Source organism: Vicugna pacos, chromosome 11, assembly GCF_048564905.1.
Source record: "Vicugna pacos chromosome 11, VicPac4, whole genome shotgun sequence".
Classification (NCBI taxonomy): domain Eukaryota; kingdom Metazoa; phylum Chordata; class Mammalia; order Artiodactyla; family Camelidae; genus Vicugna; species Vicugna pacos.
The window spans coordinates 39,882,405-39,906,310 of NC_132997.1; the positions used below are offsets into that span (position 1 = coordinate 39,882,405).

Below are 23,906 nucleotides of genomic sequence, written 5' to 3' on the forward strand. Positions count from 1 at the left end.
AAGTGTGTATAGAGGGAACACACCTCAACATAGCAAAGGCCACATAGGATCAGCCCACAGCCGACATCATACTCAACAGTGAAAAGCTGAAAGCATTTCCTCTAAGATCAGGAACAAGACAAGTTTGCGTACTCTTAACATTTCTATTCAACATAGTTTTGGAAGTCCTAGCCACAGCAACCAGATAAGAAAAAGAAATCAAAGGAATCCAAAACAGAAAGGAAGAAGCGAATCTGTCACTGTTCATAGATGACGTGATACTATACACAGAAAATCCTAGAGACGCCGCCAAAAAACGACCAGAGCTCATCAATGAATTCAGTCAAGTTGCAAAATACAGAATCAATATACAGAAATCTGTCACATTTCTATACACTAAGCACAAACTATCAGAAAGACAAATTAAGAAAATAATCCCATTTATCATCCCATCAAAAAGAATAAAATACCTATGAATAAATCTAAGGAGGTAAAAGATCTCTACACAGGAAAAAAAATCTCTACACAGTAAAGTATAAGACATTGATGAAAGAAATGGAAGATCACACAGACAGATGGAAAGATGTACTTCAAGGATCAGAAGAATGAATACTGTTAAAATGACCATACTCATAAAGGCAATCTACAGATTCAATCCAATCCCTATCAAAATACCAATGGCATTTTTCACAGAAGTAGAACAAATGATTCTAAAATTTGTATGGAAACAGAGACCTGAACAGCCAAAGCAATCTTCAGAAAGAAGAACAGAGATGGACGTATTGTGTGTCCTCACTTCAAACTATCCAACAAAACTGCAGAAAAAGAACAGCATGGCACTGGCACAGAAACAGATGCACAGGTCAATGGAACAGAATAGAGCCTAGAAATATACCCATGCAGTTACAGTCAATTAATCTAGGACAAAAGAGGCAAGACTATTCAATGGGGAAAAGCCAGTCTGTTTAATAAGTGATACTGGGAAAACTGGACAACTACATGGAGAAGAATGAACATTTTCTTACATCATATCCAAAAATAAACTCAAAATAGAGATCTAAGTGTAAGACCAGAAACCATAAAACTCTAAGAAGAAAAGGAGAACACTCTTTGACATAAATTGTAGCCATAATTATGTTTGGATCTGTCTCCTAATGCAAAGGAAGCAAAAGTGAACAAATGGGACTCATTAAACTTAGAAGCTTTTCCACAGCAAAGAAAACCATCTGCACAACAAAAGGACAAAATACTGAACTGGAGAAAACATTTGCAAATGACATGCCTGATAAGGGGTTAATATCCAGAACAGACAAACAGCTCATAGAAACTCAATCTCAAGAAACCAAATAACCTGATGTAAAAATGGCAGAAGAACTGAACAGATTTTTTTCCCAAAGAATACATACAGGTGACCAACAGACACATGAAAATATGCTCAACATCATTCATCATCAGTGAATGTAAATCAAAAGCACACTGAGACATCACCTGACCTGTCAGAATGGCTATCATTGAAAAGTCTACAAATAACAAATGTTGGAGAGGATGTGGAGAGAAAGGAACTTTTGTACACTGCTGGTGAGAATGCAAATTGGTGCAGCCAGTTTGGAGGAAAGTATGGAGATTCCTTGAAAAACTAAAAGTAAAACTACCATAGGATCCAGCAATTCCACTTCTGAATAGATATCCAAAGAAAGCAAAAACACCAGTTTGAAAAGATACATGCACCTCGATGTTCAAAGCAGCTCTACTTACAAAAGCCAAGATACGGAAGCACCTTAAGTGTCACCCAAGAGATGAAAGGATAAAAAATATATACACTATATATATATACACACATATATATATAAATAAAATGGAACACTACTCAGGCATAAAAATAGAATGAAATTTTGCCATTTGAAACAACGTGGACGAACCTGGAGGATATTATGCTTAGTGAAACAAGTCAGAGAGAGACAAATACTGTATGTTATCAGTTATATGTGGAGTCTAAAAAATAAGAGAAAGCACATATGATAAAACAGAAACAGACTCACAGAGATAGAGAAGAAACTAGTTGTTACTGGGGAGGAGAGGAGGGTGGGGAGGGGCAAGACAGGGGTAAAGGATTAAGAGACACAAAATACTATGAATAAAATAATCAGGCTGTGTGTGGTTAGGAATGTTTACATGTATGTTTTAAACATAAACAAGCCCCAGTTCTGTCCTGAAGATGCTGATGGACGCTGGGGGGGGATACAGCTGCCTTTGTAAAACAGTTGCCAAGCTTTCCAACAGCTGGAAGGAAGCAGCTCCTGAGGTCTCCCCCGAGGTGGATGCATGACCAACTTTTATAATTCTTTTAAGAAAGTGGGCTGTTTGGAGTTTTTGTATTTCCTAGATTTAATTTTGGTTACTTTTGTTTTCCCGAAAATTATTCATGTAGCCTAATATGGCCAGTATATGGGTATGAAGTTGTTCATTACCTTTTTCATAAGACTTTTTTTCTACAGTATTTCTTGTCTTATTCATAATAAACTTTTTTAAAAAAAAATTTGCTTGATAGGGTTCATCTATTTTCAATTAGAAAACAACACTTTTCCTTTTCCAAAACCATCAAGCACAGTGTTTGCTTTCCAACTGTTTATTTTAGGTTTTCTATGTTAAATTTCTCCCCCATTTCCAATGTTTAAAATTTTGCTTTCAATTCCTAGGTTGAATGTATGCTTTGTATAATTTCAAACTTTCTAAACAAAGAAAAAAGTTCGTTTCCACTGAAAAAATGGAAGCACAGCTTCCATAAAAGAAAACAGACACCAGAAACGAAGTTATAGTGATTGACAGAGGGAAGAATGCATTTTCAGCATCGGTAAGACAAAGACAATCAAAAACAAATCAAAGACAAAATCAACTAAAGTAAAAGGGACAAAAAGTAACTGCACGCATGCGCAGTTGGGGCACTCATGATCGATAAGATACAGAAAGGCCACAAAACAGCTGCCACTCTCAGGCACCAGAAGTAAACGCAGAGCACTGAACGTGGCCCTGCACACAGCGCCAGCAAGGGGGTGGGCCCACCACCTAAGCCAGCCCTCTGGCCCCTCCCACCAGTCAGCCCCCACCCTCCCCCCATTTAAGGAACCAACCCGCCCCATCTGAGAGCAAAGGGCACCTGTTCCTTGTTCTCGCTCCCTTGCGCTGGAGCCTACCTGTTCTCAATTTCTATTGTTTCAAGGATCTAAGACCCAAAACGGGATCAATTACATAAGGCAATCTCTTCTTTTAACCCTCACATCATCCTGCTTCTACAAATAACCATATATTTACTGCTCACACTAATCCTTCCTGCAATATCTCTTCAGTTACTTTGATTGTGAAACTGGTTCTGAGCAGAGTCCTCTCCGAGGGCTCCTGGAACACTCTCCTGACGCGCAGTGATAAAGGCGGGGGCAGTATTTCTAAGTTTTACTTTTGCCTCTGGCTCCAATGTGACTCAGTACAGGTCTTCATGATCCCATCTTCACTTTATAGTTTGATATTTTGCTCATGGAGGACTTTTTGGCACTGATTCTGCTTTTTGAATAATTATTGCATTAAAACCTCATTTATCTTGATTTCTGAGTTGTTTGTGGTCCCCTGAAATTTTGTGCCTGAGCCCAGTGCCTTCTTGCTTTTCCTGGCTCTAGCCCTGAGTTGAAGTTTCTCCGTCCTTGGTCTTATAGGTTCCCATCCTGCCTAATTTTCCCCCCCGCACTCCTTATAGTTGACATCCACTGTGGGGTTCAGTCCTAACATAGCCCAGGCACCGCAGTTTGAGAATTCAAGGACTTTCATACCTTACCTTAGAGCTCTGCCTCAGTCACTGGCAGCGGTGTGAACCGAGTTCCTCCTCGAATCAGCTGCAAGTCCTTGCCTGACTCTGCATCAAACGACCTCAAGGCACTGCTATGGGTCCTTACTGGGCCTCAGCACCGCGCATGCGTGGGGCTCTCCTTGTCCGTAGGGGAAGTGGATCCCGCTGCTACTGTACTGAGCATGCGCAGGGCCTTCAGGCATTTACTTACACTGTTGCTAAGTCTACTTTGCCCAGACTTTTGAGATATTGGGCGGGTCTCATGGCCTCTATTCACCCACTTGGCTTTTACAGTCACGGGGCAATACCTTGTAACCTAGACTTGTTGTAAATGGGTTTTGATTTTAATATAATATGCTCTGTGTTTGTGTGGAGGTTCTGGAAGAAAAAAACTGGGCTTCCGTGAACATAGACATCGTCCCAGAATTCTTAAATTTATTTTATTTTTAAAAGGATACTTCAAAAAAAATGGAGGACAAGAATTATTTTTCAAGTACAGAAAGTATAAAATATTACACTAAAAAAACCCACAGGAGAATCTTGTTTGCTCAATGCTTATGCATTTCTCATTGTTAGCAAAGCAGGTTTCAACTGCTAAAGATGTGACAGCTCCTGGTCCAGGCGAAATGTAGACCAGACAGTCCAAACACCCTTGTGCTACAAACATCCAGATGTTGGGTGGCCTGGCCAAGCTCAGGAGAGAGAAAGGGAGAGGCCTCAGAGTGAAGAGGAAGGGAGGACAGGATTCCAGTCTGTGATCCAATGTGTCAGCTGTGGGCGGTGGGGCGGTGGTGGGGCAGGGGGGTCCTGTTATTGGTCCATGGAGCCAGGTGAGCATCTTTCTGATTTTTGCCCCTTTTGATGGGAGAGAAGGCAGGATCAGGGATGCAGACACAAAGGCACATAAAGCGAGGTCTGTGGGTGGATTCTGCCCCTAATAGACGTTGACTAGAAAACATTTTACTCACTGAGAAATATTTGATGTCTGAGTTCTGGGTTAGAAGACAGACTCCTCTGAGGGGAATATTTGTTAGGTCTGTGCTGAGGACTGAATATTTATTTTCCCCCCAAAATGAATATGCTGGCAGCTGAACCTCTAAGGCGAAGGCATTAGGAGGTGGGGCCTTTGGGAGCTGATTAGGTCAGAAGGCAGAGGCCCTCATGAAAGGGATGGATGCCCTTGTGACAGAGACCTGAGAGGGTCCCCTTGCCCCTTCTGCTGGGTGAGAACACGGTGAAAGATGGCCTCCTGTGAACCAGAACGTGTACCCTCACCTGACAGGAATTTGCAAGCAGTTTGATCCTGGATATCCCAGGATTTAAAACTGACAGAATTAAATTTTTATTGTTCATATGCCACCCAGTGTAAGGTACTTGTTAAAGCAGCTCAAACGGAGGAAGACAGCCTGTGACTCAGGCAGCCACTGCTGGATTATAAGTGCCATGGGTATAAGTACACAGAGGAAGGGGTGGAGGTGTGGAGTTGGGGCATTCTGTTTTAACTGAAGAGGTAACTGAAGCCTTTGTGTTGGGAGGAACATGAAGGAAATGATACTTAAGAAGAATATTGTATATTCATCTCCACAGGGTCTGAGGATGCACTTGAGAAAATTCCACATTGTTGTCTGATTAAAAACCAAGATAACACTTAACAAAATGACAATAGATCAAAATGTCCTTAACACGCCCCCCCAAATATATATACATCAAAACCCCAAAACCAGCAAGGATCCACTGTCACCCAAACGTGCCCTGATCTACCATGAACACGGGTCAGCAGATACTATGAATGGGGAGATTGGAACACCAAGACCTATATAGAATAGACCGATATAGAATAATTTGGCAAAAGTGTAAAAGAAATTCCTCTAAATTGGTTAAAGAACTAAAAGTTCCGATTGGAAACATAAATGAATAAAGATAATATGAAATTTCATCCCCCAAATTAAAATTTCATCCCCCAAATTAAAATAGTTGGAAGTGAAAGACTTAGAGAACTACAACACATTGAATAAGGAAATTAAAGATGCCTTAAAGCAATGGAAGGACACCCCCGAGCTCTTGGATTGGAAGAAAGAATACTGTGAACATGGCCGTACTGCCCAAAGTGGTCTACAGATTTAATGTGATCCCTGTCACATAACCCAGGACATGTTTCACAGAAGTAGAGAAAATCATCCTAAAATTTATATGGAATCACAAAAGACCTAGAATTGCCAAAGCAATACTGAAGAAAAAGATTGAAGCTGGAGGAATAACCCTCCCAGACTTCAGACAATACTACAGAGCTGCAGCAATCAAAACAGCATGGTATTGGCACCAAAACAGACATACGGACCAATGGAACAGAATGGAGAGCCCAGAAATAAACCCACAGACTTTTGATCAATTAATCTTTGACAAAGGAGGCAAGAACATACAAGGGAGTAAAGACAGTCTCTTCGGCAGATGGTGTTGGGATAATTTGACAGCTGCGTGTAAATCAGTGAAGTTAGAACACTCCCTCACACCATACATAAAAATAAACTCAAAATGCTTAAAGGCTTAAACATAAGACAAGACACTATAAAACTCTTAGAAGAAAACAGAGGCAAAACTTCATGTGACGTGAATCTTAGGAAGGTTCTCCTAGGGCAGTCTGCCAGGCTATAGAAATAAAAGCAAAAGTTAACAAATGGGACCTATTAAACTTCCAAGCTTTTCTGCAGCAAAGGGAACCATAAGCCAAACAAAACAACAACTTACAGAACGGGAGAAAATATTCACAAATAATGCGAATGACAAAGGTTCAATTTCCAGAAGATACAAATGGTGCATACAACGTAATAACAACAAAACAAACAACCCGCTCCCAAAATGGGCTGAACACCCAAACAAGCAGTTCTCCAATGAAGACATACAAATGGCCAATACCCACATGAACAATGCTCAAAATTGCTAATTATCAGACAGTGCACATAAAAAACTGCAATGGGGTATCACCCCACACCAGTCAGAATGGCCATCTCAAAAGTCCACAAACAATAAATGCTGGAGAGGGTGCAGAGAAAAGGGAACTATATTCAGTATCTTCTAGGGACTGTGGTGAAAAAGAATATGAAAACGAGTATGTCATGTATGACTGAAGCACTGTGCTGTACTGTGAAAGACAATTGAAGACTTTGTCACACAGGAGAGAAGGCTGAGGACAGGGAGTGCAAAGAGCAGTCCAGGCAGCAGGACTAAGTCAGGGCAGAACACATGACAGAACGACATCTTCAGATGCCAAGAGACACATCACAGGAACGTCCATATATTTTTCCTTCTAAGCCATCACTCAGGAGTAAAAGCAAAATAACATCATTTTCAGATTGAAGTACCTAAGAGAGTTTGCCACTGTCAGGCTGTCACTGAGAGTGAGGAAGGATGGATTTAAGGAAGAAGTGGAGAGTGAGACACGGAGGCAGGAAATGGGTGAGTGCAGGTCTGACAGTCACAACTGTGTAAATCAACAATCAGGGCCTAATAAGAACACTTACCAGGTTCAGTGTTGTGTCCTGGCCATCACCGGCCACCCTACCAGGGCTCAGGAAGCCTGAGCTGAGATAGCAAGAGCAGAAAAGTACTTATATTCTAGTCATTCATAATCCATCTGTGTAAGAAGAATTGCACACCATGAACAAGTGTGAGTGATTCCTGGAATGCAAGAAGGCTTCAGCCCAGGAAAATGCATGAGTGTAATACACTACACTAACAGTGTGAGGAGAAAAAACAGGAGCATCTCAATTAACAGTGAGAAAGCAATTGAAGAAATTCACCACCATCTTCTGAATTTCATATAAACATGAGAAATTGAAAGGGTAATACTCACACAATTTTTTTTAATGTAACTCTAGCACAACTGGCTAATAGAAATTTTTAGAAGTATCACACCATTATATATTGCACTATAGCACAGTATCACTTCCTTCTGTTCCTCTTGCTGTGTGTCAGGTCTTTTAGAGCCTCATCAGAGAAAGGACAAAATTTGGTAGGGATGCTCATTGCAAAGAAAAATATATTTGTTTTATGATACCGAGTTAAACATTCATTGCTCAAGGAACACCAACCATTATGACAGTCATGCAGAGCTGTGTTTCTCCATGTGGTGATTGATTCATAAATTTAGTCCCATCATGAAACTTTAGGTCAATAGGATCTACCATTCTGACATTGGATCCCTGAGGGATCTCCTAAGAGCTGTCCCCTGAGACCTAGAGTGCAGAGCCACACAGTAGGACAATCAAGGGGGCCGAAGTGAGAACCGAAGTGACAGCAGATGGTGCGATGTGACGTGGGAGAGCCCTGGGATCAGGTGGGTCCTGGCTGAGGGGCGCTGTGGGAGGGTCATCAGGTGTTAAGGGCCTGGCAGGGGAGGAAGGTGCTTATGTATGATGACCTCCTGTCGGGACAGCTCCAGGAGAGTCCCCATTTCAAATACATTCCCAAACCTGTCACATCTTGCCTCCCAAGTGTATTCAGTCAGCAATACAAGCACGTCTTCTCAGCCAAGTGCTGGGCTAGAGACCTGTAATATACTCAAAACCAAGGCGTAGACTCTGCTCCCAGGTGGCTGAGCGTTCGTTATAATACAATCCAGGGAAAGTTGTTGTAGGTAGAGGACCAGGGCATTAAAATCATAACCTGTCCCTCTCCCACAGTTCCTGTAATCACTGTTCTTTATTCTGACACTTTAGGATACACAGGATTTTAGCAAAGCCCCCAGGGGAAAGCAGATTCAGTGCTCTGGGGAAAGAAGTCAACGAGGACCCACCTTGGCTGTGCTGAGCAGGAGAACTTCCCTGGTGAGTGACTCCCACTGAGACCTACTGCCCCGCTTCAACTGTCTCCTAGGGATTCAGGGACAACCCCAGTGTCCTGTGAGCAGACCGCTTTCTACCCAAATCTACATCAGACACACACAAGGCAACATGAACTAAAATCTCTCTACTACATTGCACTGATTGTCAAAGTGTTTTATTTAAATAGATATTTACAAATGGAGGCGGTTGGAGGGAGAGAGGAAGGGACAGAGGTGGACACAGATGGGGGCTGGACACAGAATTATATACATGTTTATGTGTCACAAGGGACAACGTCCACTCAGTGCTTCACCTTATATTTGTGACTTATAGTGTATTTATATTAGCTTCCAAATGAGATTGAAGAAGAAAAGCAAATCACTATAGCTTAAAGAAATCCTCAGTTTACAAAATATTCTGATGAAGGCTCAATTGGAAAGGACCGTATTTGAATGGAGCAGAGTGTTTGTCATAAGCAGTTACACACCTCCCTCTGGTGGCCGTATGAGGAATGGCATGCATGCTGCTGGCTCCATGGATGTCAAACAGGCAACATTTGCACACACACACATCAGTCTCACTGCTAGAAGAAAACAAATTCTCTAAGATCAAAGGTTTGGGGTCGCCTTCTATTTGAAGTCCTTCCCTTCATCTTGAGGTGACCAGGCACTCCCCAAGGGGAGGGTCTCAGGGAGTGCTGATGGAGGCCCTGAGCTGGGCCCTGGGTCCACAGCAGACAAGAGGGAGGAGGCCGCTGCCTCACAGGACCTGCAAGGAGAGGGTGGGAACGTGCTGGGGTCACTTGTCCACGTCCCCGCCCTGTGTGTCTGGTGCAGAGAAGTGAGTCTACCTGAACAAAGACATGTAGGGCACTTTGATGTTTATATTAACGATAAAACACAGACACAACAGGCCGCAAGGAATATGTTATCACCTCTAAGAATAATCAGGAATTGTAAATTCACAGACACATCAGGAACAGTGGGCGTCCCGGCCCTGAAGGGGAGGGGAGGCAGCAGAGCCTGACTGAGACTTACCGCGTGTCCCTCTGCTCTGGCTCTGGTGCTGTCGCAGGCAGGAGAGCTGGAGCTGGCGCTCCATCCAGAGGGGTTTCCCCAGCGGGTTCTGGAGCTGGTGCTGTAGCTCCAGGAAGGGAAACTCTCATCAATAGGACTGCTTTCCCACGTGTCTCCCAAAGCCAGGGGAGCCCTCACTGCCAATCAATAAACTCCCAGTCCATGATTCCACCCCCAGGAAGTCTTCCCAGACTGCAGTCCAGGGGATGAGTGTTCTGAGCCTCCTCATTGCTCCTGAGCCAGTTCCAGCCTTGGGAGGCTCTAATCTGTGTGGTTCAGTGCCTTCCCCGCCCCACTCACCCCATCACCCACCCAGCATCTTCCTCACCATCACCCTCTGTGTCCGGAAGCTCCAGGTGCTCCAGCTCTGCCAGGAGAAAGTGGACCCAGTGCTTCAGGTCAGAGCCAGGCATGCTCAGCTCTATGTAGGCGAGCACGGTCTTCAGGCAGGGAAATTCTGGAGGCTGGTGGAAATCCTCTGGGTACTGGTGCAACCAGGTGCCCAGGATGGAGGTCATGGCCCTGGGGGTAGTGAGGGGGACAGCAGAGTCAGTGACTGGGCCTTGTCCAGCACACTGGGCTCCCAGAGCAGCCCTGCAGGGACCTGGGCCTCTTTGCCTTTGGCTCCTCTCCATCCAGAGGCTGGCTCTGCTCCACATCCCATGTCACCTGGCCGTCTGGGCAGAGGCGGGCCTGGACACAGAGGAGGGGCTGCTACAAGCCTTCTGAAGGGACAGCCCTTTGTCAGCAGTATGGGCACCTCTCTACCTCTTCAGGGACACATGTCACTCTGCTCTGTCCCTCTCCCTGCCCCTCCCCACTGGATGGTACCTTTGTGAGGACAGGAAGGCTGTCTGCTCTGGTCACTGCCCTCTTGGGAACACGGGAGCTGCTCTATGAGTGTCTGACCCAGGAGGGAACAGACAGGCTGTGTCTGCCGCCCAGGCTTCCCCCGGGCCTCCTCACTCCTCAGACATTAGCTCCTGCACCTGCCTGCTGCCTAACCCTCCAGGGACCTTGCCTTGGTCTCCTCCTGCCCCTGCCACTCAGCTTCCACAGGGTGGGCTCAGCTGTCCCCTGAGGCTCACGGGGTCCCCTGAGCGCCAGCTGAGTCCCCACCATTGAGGCTCCACTAGATGATGGTGAGCAGGATGCTGTCTACCCTTTGCGTTCTGGGTCCCAGAAAGGGGTGGGGGCAGGGCTGGGATGAAGAGGGGATGGCTGTGGGTTCTTTTAGGGGCTGACTCAGTCCTCTGACCTCCCATATGCCCCTCACAGCACCACAGCCCCATCCGCAGCTCTCTGGGTCTCCTTTCCTCTTTGCCAGGAGAAGCCCTAAGACTTCTGCTCTCAAGCCAGAATCAGAGGATGTGTGGGATGCAGGGTTCCGCCCACTCCTGCCCATCCACACAGCCCACAGCTTCCCACAGTATTTGGGGGAAGGAGTCCCTCCCGCTTCAATCAAAGAAACTCACTGTTTCAGCTGGTGCAGGGGTCCATCGTCCTCATCGCTAGAAGGGAGGATGCATCCGTATCTAGAGGAGACCACGAAGGCGTCACATGGACTGTCCTGAGGACACTACCTGGATGTGCTGTCTAGTGTGACAGTGTGATCCCAGGAGAATGGAAGCCGTGGAGGGCAGGGCTGTTGTCTGCTCGATGCATTAAATGATGGTTATTCCTAGAAAAGCCCCTGTCCCTCGGGGCCCTTCCTATATATTTGAGGAATGAATGAGCCCAACCAATCCCATAGCACACATCTGAGTGGACCTGGGACCCCCCCCCCCCAGGGATCCCTGCTCTCACTCTGCCAGGACAGGGACAGCTAATGGCATCACCGATCCCCTATGACATGGGAAAACAGTTCCACTCAAGGCCAAAGTCCCAGTGACACAGGAGGCAGGGGCTTCCTCATGGGCAGGAGGACAGTGACCACTTAGCACACCCACAGCCCCTCCAGCTGCCCTTTCCAGGGGCCAGGTCCCCAGAAAGCACTTTCCATTAAAGACCCCCTCCGTTCCTACCCTCCCAGGGCCCGATGCTCTCTTGACCCCAGTGTGCAGAGGGGCAAACAGGCTCAGAGAGGTTGAGTGCCAATCCCACATGTCACTGCTAGTAGGTGGTGGAGTCACCAATGTCCCATGCGGACAGAGTGCTCACCTTTGGAACAGAAGGTCCAGCACCTGCCGGGCGGTGGCGAAAGATCTATAGCTGCCCAGGAATGTGCGCAAGTAGGAGGGGTGGCCGCCCAGCATGGCAGGCACCAGGTTTGCCACCAGCTTCTCCAGTCTGTGTCGCTGGAGGCTCCACACCCTGTGGGTCTCATCCCTGCTCCCTGATGGTCCAGCTCCCCACTGGGTTGGAAAGAGGAGAGACATGAGTCAGAGGCAGCACCGGGGACCCCCAGGCACTTGGGGCTGGAGATTAGACCGAATCCTCAAGCCTCAAAGTCTTGTGCCTGAGGTGGAACAGGGGAACCCTGAGCAGATTCAAGGTTCTCGGCATCACCAGTACCAGGGGCGAAGGGCGATGATGAAATGCATCAGTGTCTCGGATCCCTGTGTCAGCACCGCAGTGCCGGCCCCTTCCTGCATGCACTGCATCATCCCTGTGACTGCTGTCACAGCATCCCATTCTAGAGATGAGAACACAGAGGCTGATCCCGGGGTGGGAGGGCTCAGGATTGTTAGGCCAATGTGGACACGTAGGGAATCGAGACAAAACAGGACAATCCATAGAAAAATGCAGAAACACTCTTGACTTATATAAACTGAACTTCTGTCAAAGTCTCTTTCTGAAATTCTGATTCATATGTGGGCACTGACTTTGCATCTGGCCAAGGCAGGGCCTGGGCTGTGAGGGCAGGTGGGGGAGACGGGGATCAGATCCCTTTGCCAGCAGGTCTCTAAGAGGGAGCCCAGGGGAGGAGCAGGGCAGCTGTGGGACCCAGGGCTTCCTGGGTGTGGAGTCTCCTCGCTCGCACTCACCCTGAGCGCGTCCTGGGCTCTGCTGCTGTTGTGGGGCACCTGTGCCTCCTGCAGGGAGGTGGAGCGGGGATCTCCATGGACCAGGTCCTGTCTCATCCCCTGTGTGGAGTCCTGAAAACACAGTGCCCAGTGGCCAGGCAGGAACCTCAGAGCCCTGTCTGGTTGTCTTGACTAGTTCTCAGACCCATAAGACATCTCCAGTCCCAACACACACACACCACTCTGCACAGGGCTCCATCAGGGACAAAAAAACCTGTCAACCTGAGGGCCTTGGATTCCCACTGGCACAGACAAGATGCCCCTCAGGAGTCCTCTTTTCCCCTTATCAGCCCTGTCCTTGGGTGTGGCCATGACAGGACCACCAGGTTACCAAGTGTTCAACAACCTGTTCCCACCCAGAGGGGACACCTCCCCTCAGGTCCCCCTTCCCCGACATGGAGATGAGGGGAAGTGGGCCTGCACAAGGACGGCCTCGAGCGGAGGCTGGGCCAGGACTGGCCTGCTCCAGGCCACCCAGTGTTACCTTAGGTGCCCTCCTCCTAAAAGACCAGAGGCGTTGGGGTTGAGGATTCAACCAACGCCTAAAGGCACTGAACAACCTCTCAGTCCAGGGTTTCCTGGCGGAGAAGCCCCTGGAGTTTGTGAAACAGGAGCAGAACATGCTTCTTCTTTAACTGTCTCCAGCCAAGTGAGCTGGCTCTGGGGCTGTCACTAGAATGTGGGTGCCTGGTAACCAGGTTCCGTTTCTGTTGGGGTCTGTGGTCAAGGAAGTGACCTCACTTCCTGGGGTCCACTTCCTTGGACCCCCTCCTCAGACAGCACCTCCACACACAGCCCTCCGGGCTGCTGCCTGCGCACCCCCTTCCCTGCGCAGCCCCACCGCTCCCGCAGTTACAGCGCCCCGCCCGCTCCACGGCTCCCGGGGTGGCTCTGCCTGCAGCTGTGAGGAGCCGCCCCGGCTTCCAGACTCCACTCCTCATTCTTACCTGCTCTCCATCCTGGATTTACCCTGGTGTTTCTCCAGGACGGGCTCCCCACCTGCACAGCGGGGCTGGTTCTAGCTCGTGCTTCTACGGACGTCCTCAGGCGCATGTGGGATAAGACCTGACAAGTGTGGGAGTGATGTCACTGGTAGGGGATGCCTCCAACCCCCCTTTTTTTGGTCTTATTACCACCCTAACATCAATTTCTCTCCTGATCCTGGCCCATAGTCCTTACTTAATGTCACTGTGCCCGTGTGTCTATGCGTTTGTGTGTGTGTGTGTGTGTGCTTGTGCACACATGTAAGCCAGTGCTTATACTCTGTGTGGCCTGCAGAAAACTGGCCCCACATGGAATGGTTGTGCAAGAGCTTCCTGAGGTCTGAGGGTTTCTAATTTCCAAAGCAAACCTGATGAGGGAGGTTCAAGCCTTGGCCAGCAGGTCAGAGCACTGTGACTCCAGGCCATGCAGGTGGCAGTGGCTGGAGCTGGGATCACAGACCCACACAGTCTGGTTCCACTGTCCACACTCAGAACCACAGTGCTGGGGGCAGGGAGGCCGTCCCCTTCCCGGGCACACGGCCTGGCAGGGTCATCTTCTCTGGCTGGACACACACTGGTCCAGGGACAGATGGCAGTTGAAGGGTTGCTGTCACCAGAGAGATCTGACAGTCTCACCTGGTGCTGCCTCTATGTTCCTGTCCTCACATCCCTCCCCCCAAGTTCCAGCCCCAGTGTAACAGTCACCTTCCCCAGGAACAACAGGATTTGTATGCGCTGGAGTAAGGAGATCCTCAGCCTCGGTCGGAATTCCTCGGTAATCAGTTCCTCCCAGTGATTTCATGAGGAACGTGTATCAGATTTGATCTAATCTCATAAGTGCCTAAGGTTCAGTTGGCCCCAAGCTGCCTTCTGGAACTCTCCTCCCACCCCTCCGCCATCCTTGCAGCATCTCCATCTCCCCACCTGCTCAAACCAGAACCTGGGGCTCTGTCTGCTCCCTCTTTCCTCCTCACCCCACATGCAGTCAGCTCCTCCCCGTCCCTGGGTCCCAACTCCAAATGCGTTCGTCACCTCTCTGTATCTCCCTCCCCCTCCCTGTCCAGGCCACCACTGACACTGTCCTGGATGCATGCTCTTTGCTTCCCTTTCTCACTCTCTCTGACCCAAGGGAGGGATGTTTAAAAGACAGATCTGTTCCTGTCCCTCTGCTAACACCCAGGAAATCTCTCAGAGGCACTTTGGGGAAAAGCCCCAATTCTCAGTCAGACGTGAAGCCCGTCCTCCTGCCAGCAGCCCACCTGGCCTTGCTGCCCTCAGTCCAGCCACTCTGGCCTCTGTCTGTTCTTCCAAGGACCACCCCCTGCCCCACCTTCAAAAGCCCCAGGCTGGGAGCCCATTGAGCTCATTACCTGGATGACTTCTTCAGGTTTATCTCAAATGCTGCAAGTTGCTCTGCCCTGGCCCTCAGTTCCTACCCCGGCTCTTTCCATCATCCTGGGAGTCTTCTTTGCAGTGTCCTGGGCCCCAGGGTTTGCCTGGGGAAGGTGCAGGGGCCCGGGATCCTGGGCAACCTCCCGGTGCCTAGCCCTGTGACTCCTCCTGCCACCAGCTTGCATGTGACCACAGAGGGCTCTGTCACCCCCTGTCAACCTGGTAGAAGAGGCCTTATAGACCTTCAGAGCCCCTCCTCCCTGCTGGTTTTTCAAGGGAAATTAAGAGGGAAAGCCAGAGCGGTGGGCGGGGCTTTCAGATGCTGCCCCGCCCATCACAAGCCCCTCTCCTTTTTCAGTTTCCTTGGTTGGTCTTTCAGGGCTCAGTGCTCAGAGTCACCTGGCGGCAAATCCTCACTTCTTCTGTTTCACTATGTGGCTGCTGCAAGTCACCTTAATTTTTTTTCTTCAACATGCCTGGGACTACTCCAGGCACTGGGAATACTGCGGGGAATGAAACCTACAAAGAGCCTGCCGGCTCGGAGCTTACAGCCCAGCGTGGGGAGAGTGACCATCAGTATGTTCACATCTCTGTTGGAGCTGGACCCGTGCCCCCTCCCTCCAGCTGCTACCCCATCCCTCCTTCCCTTTAAAGCAAACACTGTCAGAGGCTTGTCTAGACTCTGCTCCAACGGCTGTGATGGATTTATCTGTCTGTGAGAAGAGCATTCTTGGTGGAGCAAATAGCAAGTGCACAGGGATGTTCAGGGGATTCAAATAGTCCAGCTGCTGGGGTGGGTGGGAGGGCAGAAGGGGTTGTTGCCGAGTCCAAACTCGTTCTGCTCACTGCTTGACAGGCTTATAAATTGGGAGGTGAGTTGTTGAGGCAAGGAATAGTGACTTTATTCAGAAAGCCGGCAGACCGAGAGGACGGCAGACTAATGTCTTGGAGAACCATCCTGCTGCAGTCAGAATACAGGCTCCTTTAATATAAAAAAGTAGGGGAGGGGGTGTGGTTGGTTGTTGCAAACTTCTTGCTGCAGGAATTCTTTGTTCTTGCAGCCGTCCACGTGGGCCAGGTCATGGTGTCCCTGTAAACTTCCAACAAAACAAAGGTTATTCTCTATTTTGCAACTGGCCATCTCCCCCTAAGTGCAGAAGTGCTAACATCCTTAAGGGTCAGAGCCCGGAGAATAGGCTCTCCTGTGTGTTTCAGGCTAAAGGCAACACTGTTTCACAGAAGGTGCAGAGCCAGCAAGACTGAGTCTAGAAATCAGGGCGCAGTGGTTACAACTGAAGGAACAGATCCAACATAGAGTCAGATTCATTCTCCTCTATTACAGCTACTTGGGAGATGATTACACTCTTCTCTCAACTTTTTTTTTTAATCATACTTTTTTAAAAAAAAGATTTTTTCAATCATTTTTTAGAAGGGAGAGGTAATTCGGTTTATTTATTTACTTATTTTTAATGCAGGTACTGGGGATTGGACCCAAGATCTCGTGTTTGCTAGGCACCCACTCTACCCCTGAGCTATACCCTCCCCCCATTCTATTTTTAAGTATAACCTATTCCAAGGACTCCAACAGATATCTGTGTACCAATGTGTATAGCAGCACTATTCACAAGAGACAAAAAGTAGAACCCACCCAAGTGTCCATCAACAGCAGAACTGATAAATAAAATGTGGTATTTAAACACGATGGAATATTATTCAGCCATAAAAAGGAATGAAATGTTGATACATGCTACAACATGGTAGACTGTGAAAACATGCTTAGTGAAATAAGTCACACACAGAAAGTCAAATATTGTGTGATTTCATTTATATGAGGTGTGTACATAGAGGCCAGAGCTGACAGCAAAGATGAGGAGGCCAGACCCACCGCACCCCGCAGCTCCAGCCTCAGCCATCTCTGATCCTGTCCATCCTTCTTCAGTGAACTGGTCCACCAGTGACATTCCCCCCGTCACCATTTCCACTCAACTGCTGCCCTCAGAAGTGGCTGCATTTGGTGAATTTGGTTGACTTTTTTCCTTTCAACAGACCACTGCAAAGGGAAGTGGGGTCCTCTAGGATCCGTGGCCCTTCCCCATCTCCCTTCCTCTCTACCTGCTCATCTTTCATTCTCTGCTGTGGGGCTTCTGTGACTTCGCTGCATCAGTACCATCCTTCCGATTTGTGTGGTGTCACCTTGAGCTTGCGAGTGATGTGAAGGGGGCTGCGTCATGGAAAACCTGCCTGAGAAGGGTTAAGAGCTGAAAAATCAGTGGGGATGGAGTGGGTGCTTGCTAGGGGCAGTTAAAAAACAGGAAGAAGATCTGAAGGAGTTTCAGGTCACAGGCAGGAGAGGAAATCCAAGGCAGAGAGAGAGGTCACCTGTCCAAGGGGAAGATTGGTCCAGGGTCAGGGTCGCACGAACTTCAGTGCCTCCCTGCACCTCCTCCACAGCCTGGGGTCTTTAGAAGCAAACTGTGGCCCTGCCAGGCCCAGTCTGGAGCCCTGTCGCAGCCTCCTTTCCCCATCACCTGAGCAAGCCAGTGGCCACACCCATGGGGCTCCTCCCTGGGCAGGTTACAGAACTCAAAGGACAAAGCCAGGTCCCAGTGAATAGCCAGTCTGGCTGAAGCACAACCAGTGCCCTCTCTCCTGGACCTCCAGGCTCCTAGCAAGGAGGGGGCTGCAGGTGACAAAGGCAGAGCGTGAGCAGACGTTAGCTCGGTCTGCCCTTCCCGCTTCAGGTATTTCCAGCATCCTAGCTGGAGGTAGGGTCCAGGTCTCAGTGCTGGTCAGATGGTTACTGGGAGCTTCTGAGAAGGAGTTGCCCTTACCCACCACAGGAGTGAAGACTTCTGCTCATCCTTCAAACCCAGGCCTTATGCCTCCTCCTCAAGGAGGCCTTCCTGACCTGCCACCCATTCCACTCCCAGGGGACTCTGCAGCTCCGTCCCTTATTTGTATCAAGTACACCCAATAACTGCCTTACTCATGATTTTATATTTGTGTGTTTATGCCTGTCTCCCCAGCAGGCGTGTAGGCCCCAAGGTAAGGTCAGCCCCTCTGCCAGCACAAGGCTTGGCAGAGAGCAGGCTGTTCGGCAAGATCACCCGGACGGCAGCATCGTCCCAGCTCACTATGGTCCCTGGAACAGGAGGGAGGAGTTATTTCCAGGAAGAAGAGTTCTTTGGCTAAACAGACCTCAGGAGAGCTCTGCAAACAAAAGCTAAACAGATCTCTGCTGTGGGATGTCACAGGGCCGTTAGTCCACGGATGTTCACGGCGGTTCTCTGTCGGAGACAAGGTAGGCGGGGAGCCCAGGGTGACTCCTGGAAGAGTAATTACAGAAAGGATTTAGCCAACACTGCTCTCCAGCTGCTCAGAGGCTGACACAGACCTGCTGTGCCCACCCCCGCGCCCCACCACACACACGGCTCCCAGGGATGTTCCTATTGGGAAGAGGCACTTGTGCTGAACGGTCAGCACATTCAGAAGACAGGCCCTGGGCTTAGGAGGGTTCCCAAGGGGTGGCCACTCTGTTCTTTAGTTGTAGAGTCATCTGTCTTTCCTTTCACTGTGTCCAAGTCAAGCTCCTCCATCTTCAACTTCCCAGGACATGAACAGAAATTTCCAACATTTACATTTCTTGGTATCAAGCTGATCCTCCCCTCCTTTGGATTTATAAGTGTAGCCTATGATGGGGAAAGGGCAAGGAGAAAAGAGGACAGGTGTTGACAGTTCTGATGCTTTTGAGCTAGGCAAGTCGTTTCAGGATGTTTAAATATGCAAGAATAACATACCCTGATGGGCAACAATCAGTGCCTCACCTGGTGCCACAGCAAAACTGCCTGAGACACTCAGCTCCATAACTGTCCCACAAGGAGCGAGTTCTTTTTTCCTCCTGGAGTCAAAACATGAATTTTAAGCTCTTCAGACAAACATGTCTGCTGCTCCAGATTTCAGGTCAAAATCATCAGCACTCTGAGAGTTTGTACCTCTCTGCCTTAAATTTGTCCCGGCACCTTGGTCCAATCACTCACTCACTGTGTCAGAGTCCCCATGGGAAAAGTGGGCTGATGATACCAACCTCCTAGGATTATTGTGAGGATGAAAGGAGCAGGTAGGTGGAAAACAAGCTGGCACAGACGATGTTCAGCAGGTATTAGTTATATCTGGATCGCAGATGACTTACTGATGAGGCTTTCAGTTCAGCTTCACTAGATTCCAGTTGTGGTTGTAACTGTGGTTGACCTCAGCCATAGGTAAATTTCTTTTAATTATTTACTTGATCAAAAAAATACATCTTAAGAGAAAGAAAAATACTGTATGATATCACTCATATGCGGAATCTGAAAAAAAAAGACACAACTGATCTTATCTACAAAACAGAAACAGACTCCTAGGAATAGTAAACAAACTTATCCTAACTGGGTTGGGGGTGGGGGAAAGAAATAGGAAGGGATAAATTGGGAGTTCGAGATTTGCAACTATTATTATATATTAAATAGATAAACAACTAGGGGAGGGTATCACTGAAGTGGTAGAGTGCATTCTTAGCATTCATGAGGTCCTGGGCTCAATCCCCAGCACCTCCTTCAAAAAATAAATAAGTAAACCTAATTACTTCCCCCCATTAAAAAAAAGAATTAAAAAAAAAAAACAAGTTTATACTGTATAGCACAGAGAACTATATTCAATATCTTGTAGTAACCTATAATGAAAAAAATATGAAAACGAATATATGTATGTATGTGTATGACTGAAACATGCTGTACACCAGAATTGTAACTGACTATGCTTCAATAAAAAAGATACACATCTTTATATATAAAATGTGGGAAGGCAGTAAAGTACAAATAAGCCAAAAAAATCACCAGTCACTGTATCTGACCATATTGCAAACTCCCATGCCTTTCTCCCACATCTCCATTGTAAAGGCTGCCCGAGGTACCATTTCATGGATCCATTTCTATCCCCTATTGTTGGCTTCTTTGATTACTTCCGGTTATTGACTGTTGCTAAGAATGTTGTAATAAATCTCCTTAAAAAAAAATCTTGAGGTGGGGGGGGGGGATAGCTCAGTGGTAGAGTGTGTGCTTAGCATGCCTGAGGTCCTGGGTTCAATCCCCAGTACTGCCATTAAAAAAACAAAGAAACCTAATTGCCTTCTCCTCCAAAATCAAACAAATTAAAACAAAAAAACCAAAACAAAAAAAGAAATCTTGGTGCACATCTACTGCTAATTCTTTAGGAGAGATTCTTAGAAGTGAAAATTTTAAGACAAAGCATGAGAATAATTGTAAAGGGCCATTTGTATCAGGGGTTAATCAATTCCTCAAAGAGTGGTGGGAGTTTGGACCCTGTATGTGACCTGCTGACCTGCATGCATGGCCTGCCTGCTGTCAACAGTTCCAATAACATGGCCAAACTTTTTAGAGCAACCCTTCTCAGGATTTGAACCAAGGTCTCTACCGTACACTTTCTCCCTCCAGCTTTTCTGCATCTCCAAGAGAACTGGTTGAGCTTTGCCTTTCGTTGTTTATTTGATTCAAATCCTAGGTTTATTAAATATGTTTTTAACCTTTGAAGGCTCCTCCACATGTCATATTCTGGCATTCTTCCCAGAAAGCAGGACCTCGCACTCCCCACATGAAGAATCACTCAGTTTACTTGACTTTGTAGCCAGTCCCCTAGCTGTCAGGAGCAGTGCTGCAGTGTTGCTGGCTGGACACAGGATGCAAAAGCCTAAAGCTGATTCTGCGTTCCTGTTCCTGTCACCCCCCACCTCCACTCTCCTCTAGTGCACCAGGGTAGCCCCATCCCCTTTTTGCACAGCCAGGGTTTCCTTTTCAGTTTCCACCTGGACCCAGGCAGGAGGTGTCTCTGCTCCCTGGCTTCACCCTAAAAAGATACATCCTTCCTGGGGAAGCAGAAGGTCTTCCATCTCTCCCCCTCATCCCAGAGCTGCTCCCTGCTCTCTCAAGGCCAACTTCACTCCTTCTTCTCTGGAATACACTTCTTATCTATTTCCCTGAGCAGGGGGGCCTTATGCTGTAGCTAAAAGTCTAGCCAAGCCAAGGAAAAGGCTTGAGGGTAAATTGTATCCTCTTATTCTTCTTTTTGTTTGTAGTAAGGAGAGATTTTATTTGAAAGGATTATTGCAAGGGGGAAAGGGACTACTGCCATAGGGAGCATGCATGTGTGTAAAGAGTTAGGCAAAAAGTGGTTTTCTATTATAGAGAGGAGTGACAGGGCTAGGAAATTTTTCACCCTGAGCCCAGTCAATTGTCAGGAGAGGCTGTATGCTGCCCCAGGCAGAGAATGGGCCACAGTTCACAGGCCTGGAGGAAGGAGAGAAGCTTAACCAAAGTGTAGTTAACAGGCATTTTGTCCAGTTGATCAGTGGGAGTGAAACAGTTCAGCTAATCATTTGTTAGGCAAAGAATGGGAATTTGTAGGGTTAGTGTCTAGCCTTGTCTTTGGTCAGCAATGGGGCATCCTTGAGTGTTACCTTCATCATTTGGGTAAGAGTGATTTTTTTTGTTGTAAGCTGTTTTCCTAAATTGTCTCCTCTTCAAAGATCAGGAGTCCTGGGGCCCCTAGTCTGAATGGCGTGTAACAATACAGCCTAAACCCCTCCTCCACTTACTCATGAGGAAATGGAGGCCCAGGGAGGCGTGGGGCGTGTCCCAGGCCACCCAATGAGAAAGCGTCGTAGTCCAGATTAGGATGAGGGTCTTCTCCTGACCCTCTGCTGACTGCGACCCAAGTCAAAGTCTTGACTGTTTCCCTGCCTTTGGCAGGTGCGGGACGTTTTGAGTTCCTATCATATGAGGACACAATGGATCAGACCTCGCCCCAGGTCCCTGCCCCAGGCGGTGAAACTGACCAAGGAACAGTACACTTGCACACACTTTACTTGTATGGACGCATTTGTTCCTTATAACCCAGCAGGGCAGTTATTATTATGCCCCATTTTATAGACAAACAAACTGAGGCCAGTGAAGTTGAGTAATTTGCTTATAGTCTCACAACAGATAACGAGCAGAGCTGGGACTTGAATCTAGGCTGATTAAGCTAGATATCTGCAGTTGCAAGCATAGGAGGGTGGTGCCTGAGCTGAGCCTGGAAGAGCATTTTGGTAGCACGGGAAGGGAAAAAGGACTGCAGGAAAGGAAGAATAGGAGCCTCACGCAGATACAGCAACACAGAGCCCAGTCTCTATGCCCAAAGATCCCACAGGCACTGAGCCTGCTTCTCTGACGCTCCGCCCCCGTTTTAACCTTGGCTGTGGAGTGCTGGAGGGCCCTGCCCGGAAGGTGACCCGTTGATCATTTCAACTCCTGCAGTAACCGGTCTCCACCAGCAGGGGGTGAGGCGGAAGCGCCCTCGGCGAGCAGCCTTAGTACAGCCAGCCCGCCACCGGGGGGCGCTGCGGCTCCTCAAGAAAGGAAATGGCGCCCACAGCGATACTGGCCGCGAGGAGTGGGAGCACAGCTGGGCCCTTGGGTGCTGGGCACTGGGGTTACAAGAGGTACAAGAAATAGTTCCTGCCTTCCAGGAGCCCACGGTGGGTCCCCTAGACACATGGTTAACTAATTAACTGCTCTGACAACTGGTTCCCACTGAAAGGCCCAAGGCGGGGGGCGGCATTTGAGCCCCGATGTAGGATTCGTCCATAGGCCGTTCTCGGACCGGATGGCTGTGAGGGTGCCGGCTCCCACGTGGGGTGGCGGGGTGTGGTGTGGAGAGGGGTGTGCAGAGGCCCCAGGGGGTCGGCGGGTAGGCGGCTGGGGCTGCAGGCCTGGGCCTCTGTGCGCTGGAGCTTCAGGGCCGTCCCCGCCCCCCGCCCCCCATGTGCTGCCTCCCCGGTGCTCTTCATCTTGGTAAGCGCGTAGGTCAGGGACATAGAAGAGAGGCCCCTGGTGTTAGGACCACTGGCAAATGGTGGAAGCCCCAGGCAGGGATGAAATACTACGGACCTCCTGTCCTCTTAGTTCCTAGCCCTCCTGGTGCTCGGTCTCCGGTCCCAGCTGTGGGGCCACCTTGCTGCGGAACTTGGGACCCAGACGCCATAGGTCTTGGGGCTCAGTGATTGCATCTGTAAAAGGGGTCTTTCGTATGCATAACTATGTTGGAAATGAAAAATGTTAGTCAGAAGCCACAGGGTGGGGATAGATAAGTCAAATAGCACCAGAACAGCCCCTGTTGCTTCCTGTTGACCTGAGGGCGCACCCCGGTCTCCTTCTGGGAGATGAGGCAGCTGGGGGCAGCCGTCTCCCTCCCTCGGCTGCTTTAGTTCTGGGCAGGGCCCTTGGAAAGCCAGGATCTATCTTTGTCCTTGGAGAACAATTCATCTCCACAGAGTCTGTAAAATTTGATAGGCCGAGTTTTGCAGCAAGGAAAACAGTATATCTGGTAGATATATTTTCATTCTATTTTTAAGGATGAAACAAAGACTCTCTGTTTTCAAATTTTCTATTCAGAAATTAACCCGTCATGTTGTTGAAACCCACATTCAAACAGCTGAAAAATCGACTTTAGCAAAACACATGCGAAGATGGACAGACTGAGGTTAGTAACTGGAGACTTCAAGCCAGTGCAATCCAGGTGGTCCGGCTGGAGGTGGGCGGGCACTTACTGCCAGCACCCATCGGTGGAAAGGGACCCCTGTTTTTGCTCGCAATCCTCCCTCCCACAGGCACTGGCGGGATGGGGGTGCCCGGGCAGCAGGCCAGGACCCGGTGTATCATTTCAAGCAGATCCTTTTGTCATTTACAAATAATTCTGGTGAGAGG

The 23,906-nt window shown here is 48.4% G+C and overlaps 1 protein-coding gene and 1 long non-coding RNA gene across 4 annotated transcripts in view; both read right to left on the minus strand.

Moving 5' to 3' along the window:
- Nucleotides 1-8,793: 8,793 nt before the first annotated feature.
- The window catches only part of LOC116282380 (ral guanine nucleotide dissociation stimulator-like), a 162,480-nt gene continuing 147,367 nt past the window's right edge, over nucleotides 8,794-23,906 (minus strand). Inside the window, exons 1-8 of one of the 3 annotated variants that reach the window (XM_072972324.1) lie at nucleotides 15,090-15,167; nucleotides 13,684-13,801; nucleotides 12,698-12,808; nucleotides 11,871-12,064; nucleotides 11,186-11,245; nucleotides 10,039-10,232; nucleotides 9,672-9,771; nucleotides 8,794-9,402 (exon numbers count right to left, since the gene is read on the minus strand). In XM_072972324.1, the coding sequence (XP_072828425.1) occupies nucleotides 9,264-9,402; nucleotides 9,672-9,771; nucleotides 10,039-10,232; nucleotides 11,186-11,245; nucleotides 11,871-12,064; nucleotides 12,698-12,793 (783 nt within the window). In that variant the 5' untranslated portion in view covers nucleotides 12,794-12,808; nucleotides 13,684-13,801; nucleotides 15,090-15,167 and the 3' untranslated portion in view covers nucleotides 8,794-9,263. Of the gene's footprint in view, nucleotides 9,403-9,671; nucleotides 9,772-10,038; nucleotides 10,233-11,185; nucleotides 11,246-11,870; nucleotides 12,065-12,697; nucleotides 12,809-13,220; nucleotides 13,381-13,683; nucleotides 13,802-15,089; nucleotides 15,168-23,906 lie in introns of those variants that run through there. The other 2 variants (XM_072972323.1, XM_072972325.1) reach the window with 2 other exon arrangements.
- On the minus strand, nucleotides 18,609-22,445 carry LOC140699776 (uncharacterized). The gene is made up of 3 exons (XR_012078015.1): nucleotides 22,392-22,445; nucleotides 18,936-19,411; nucleotides 18,609-18,800 (listed from the first exon to the last, which is right to left on the minus strand). It is a non-coding gene; the product is annotated as an uncharacterized lncRNA (long non-coding RNA).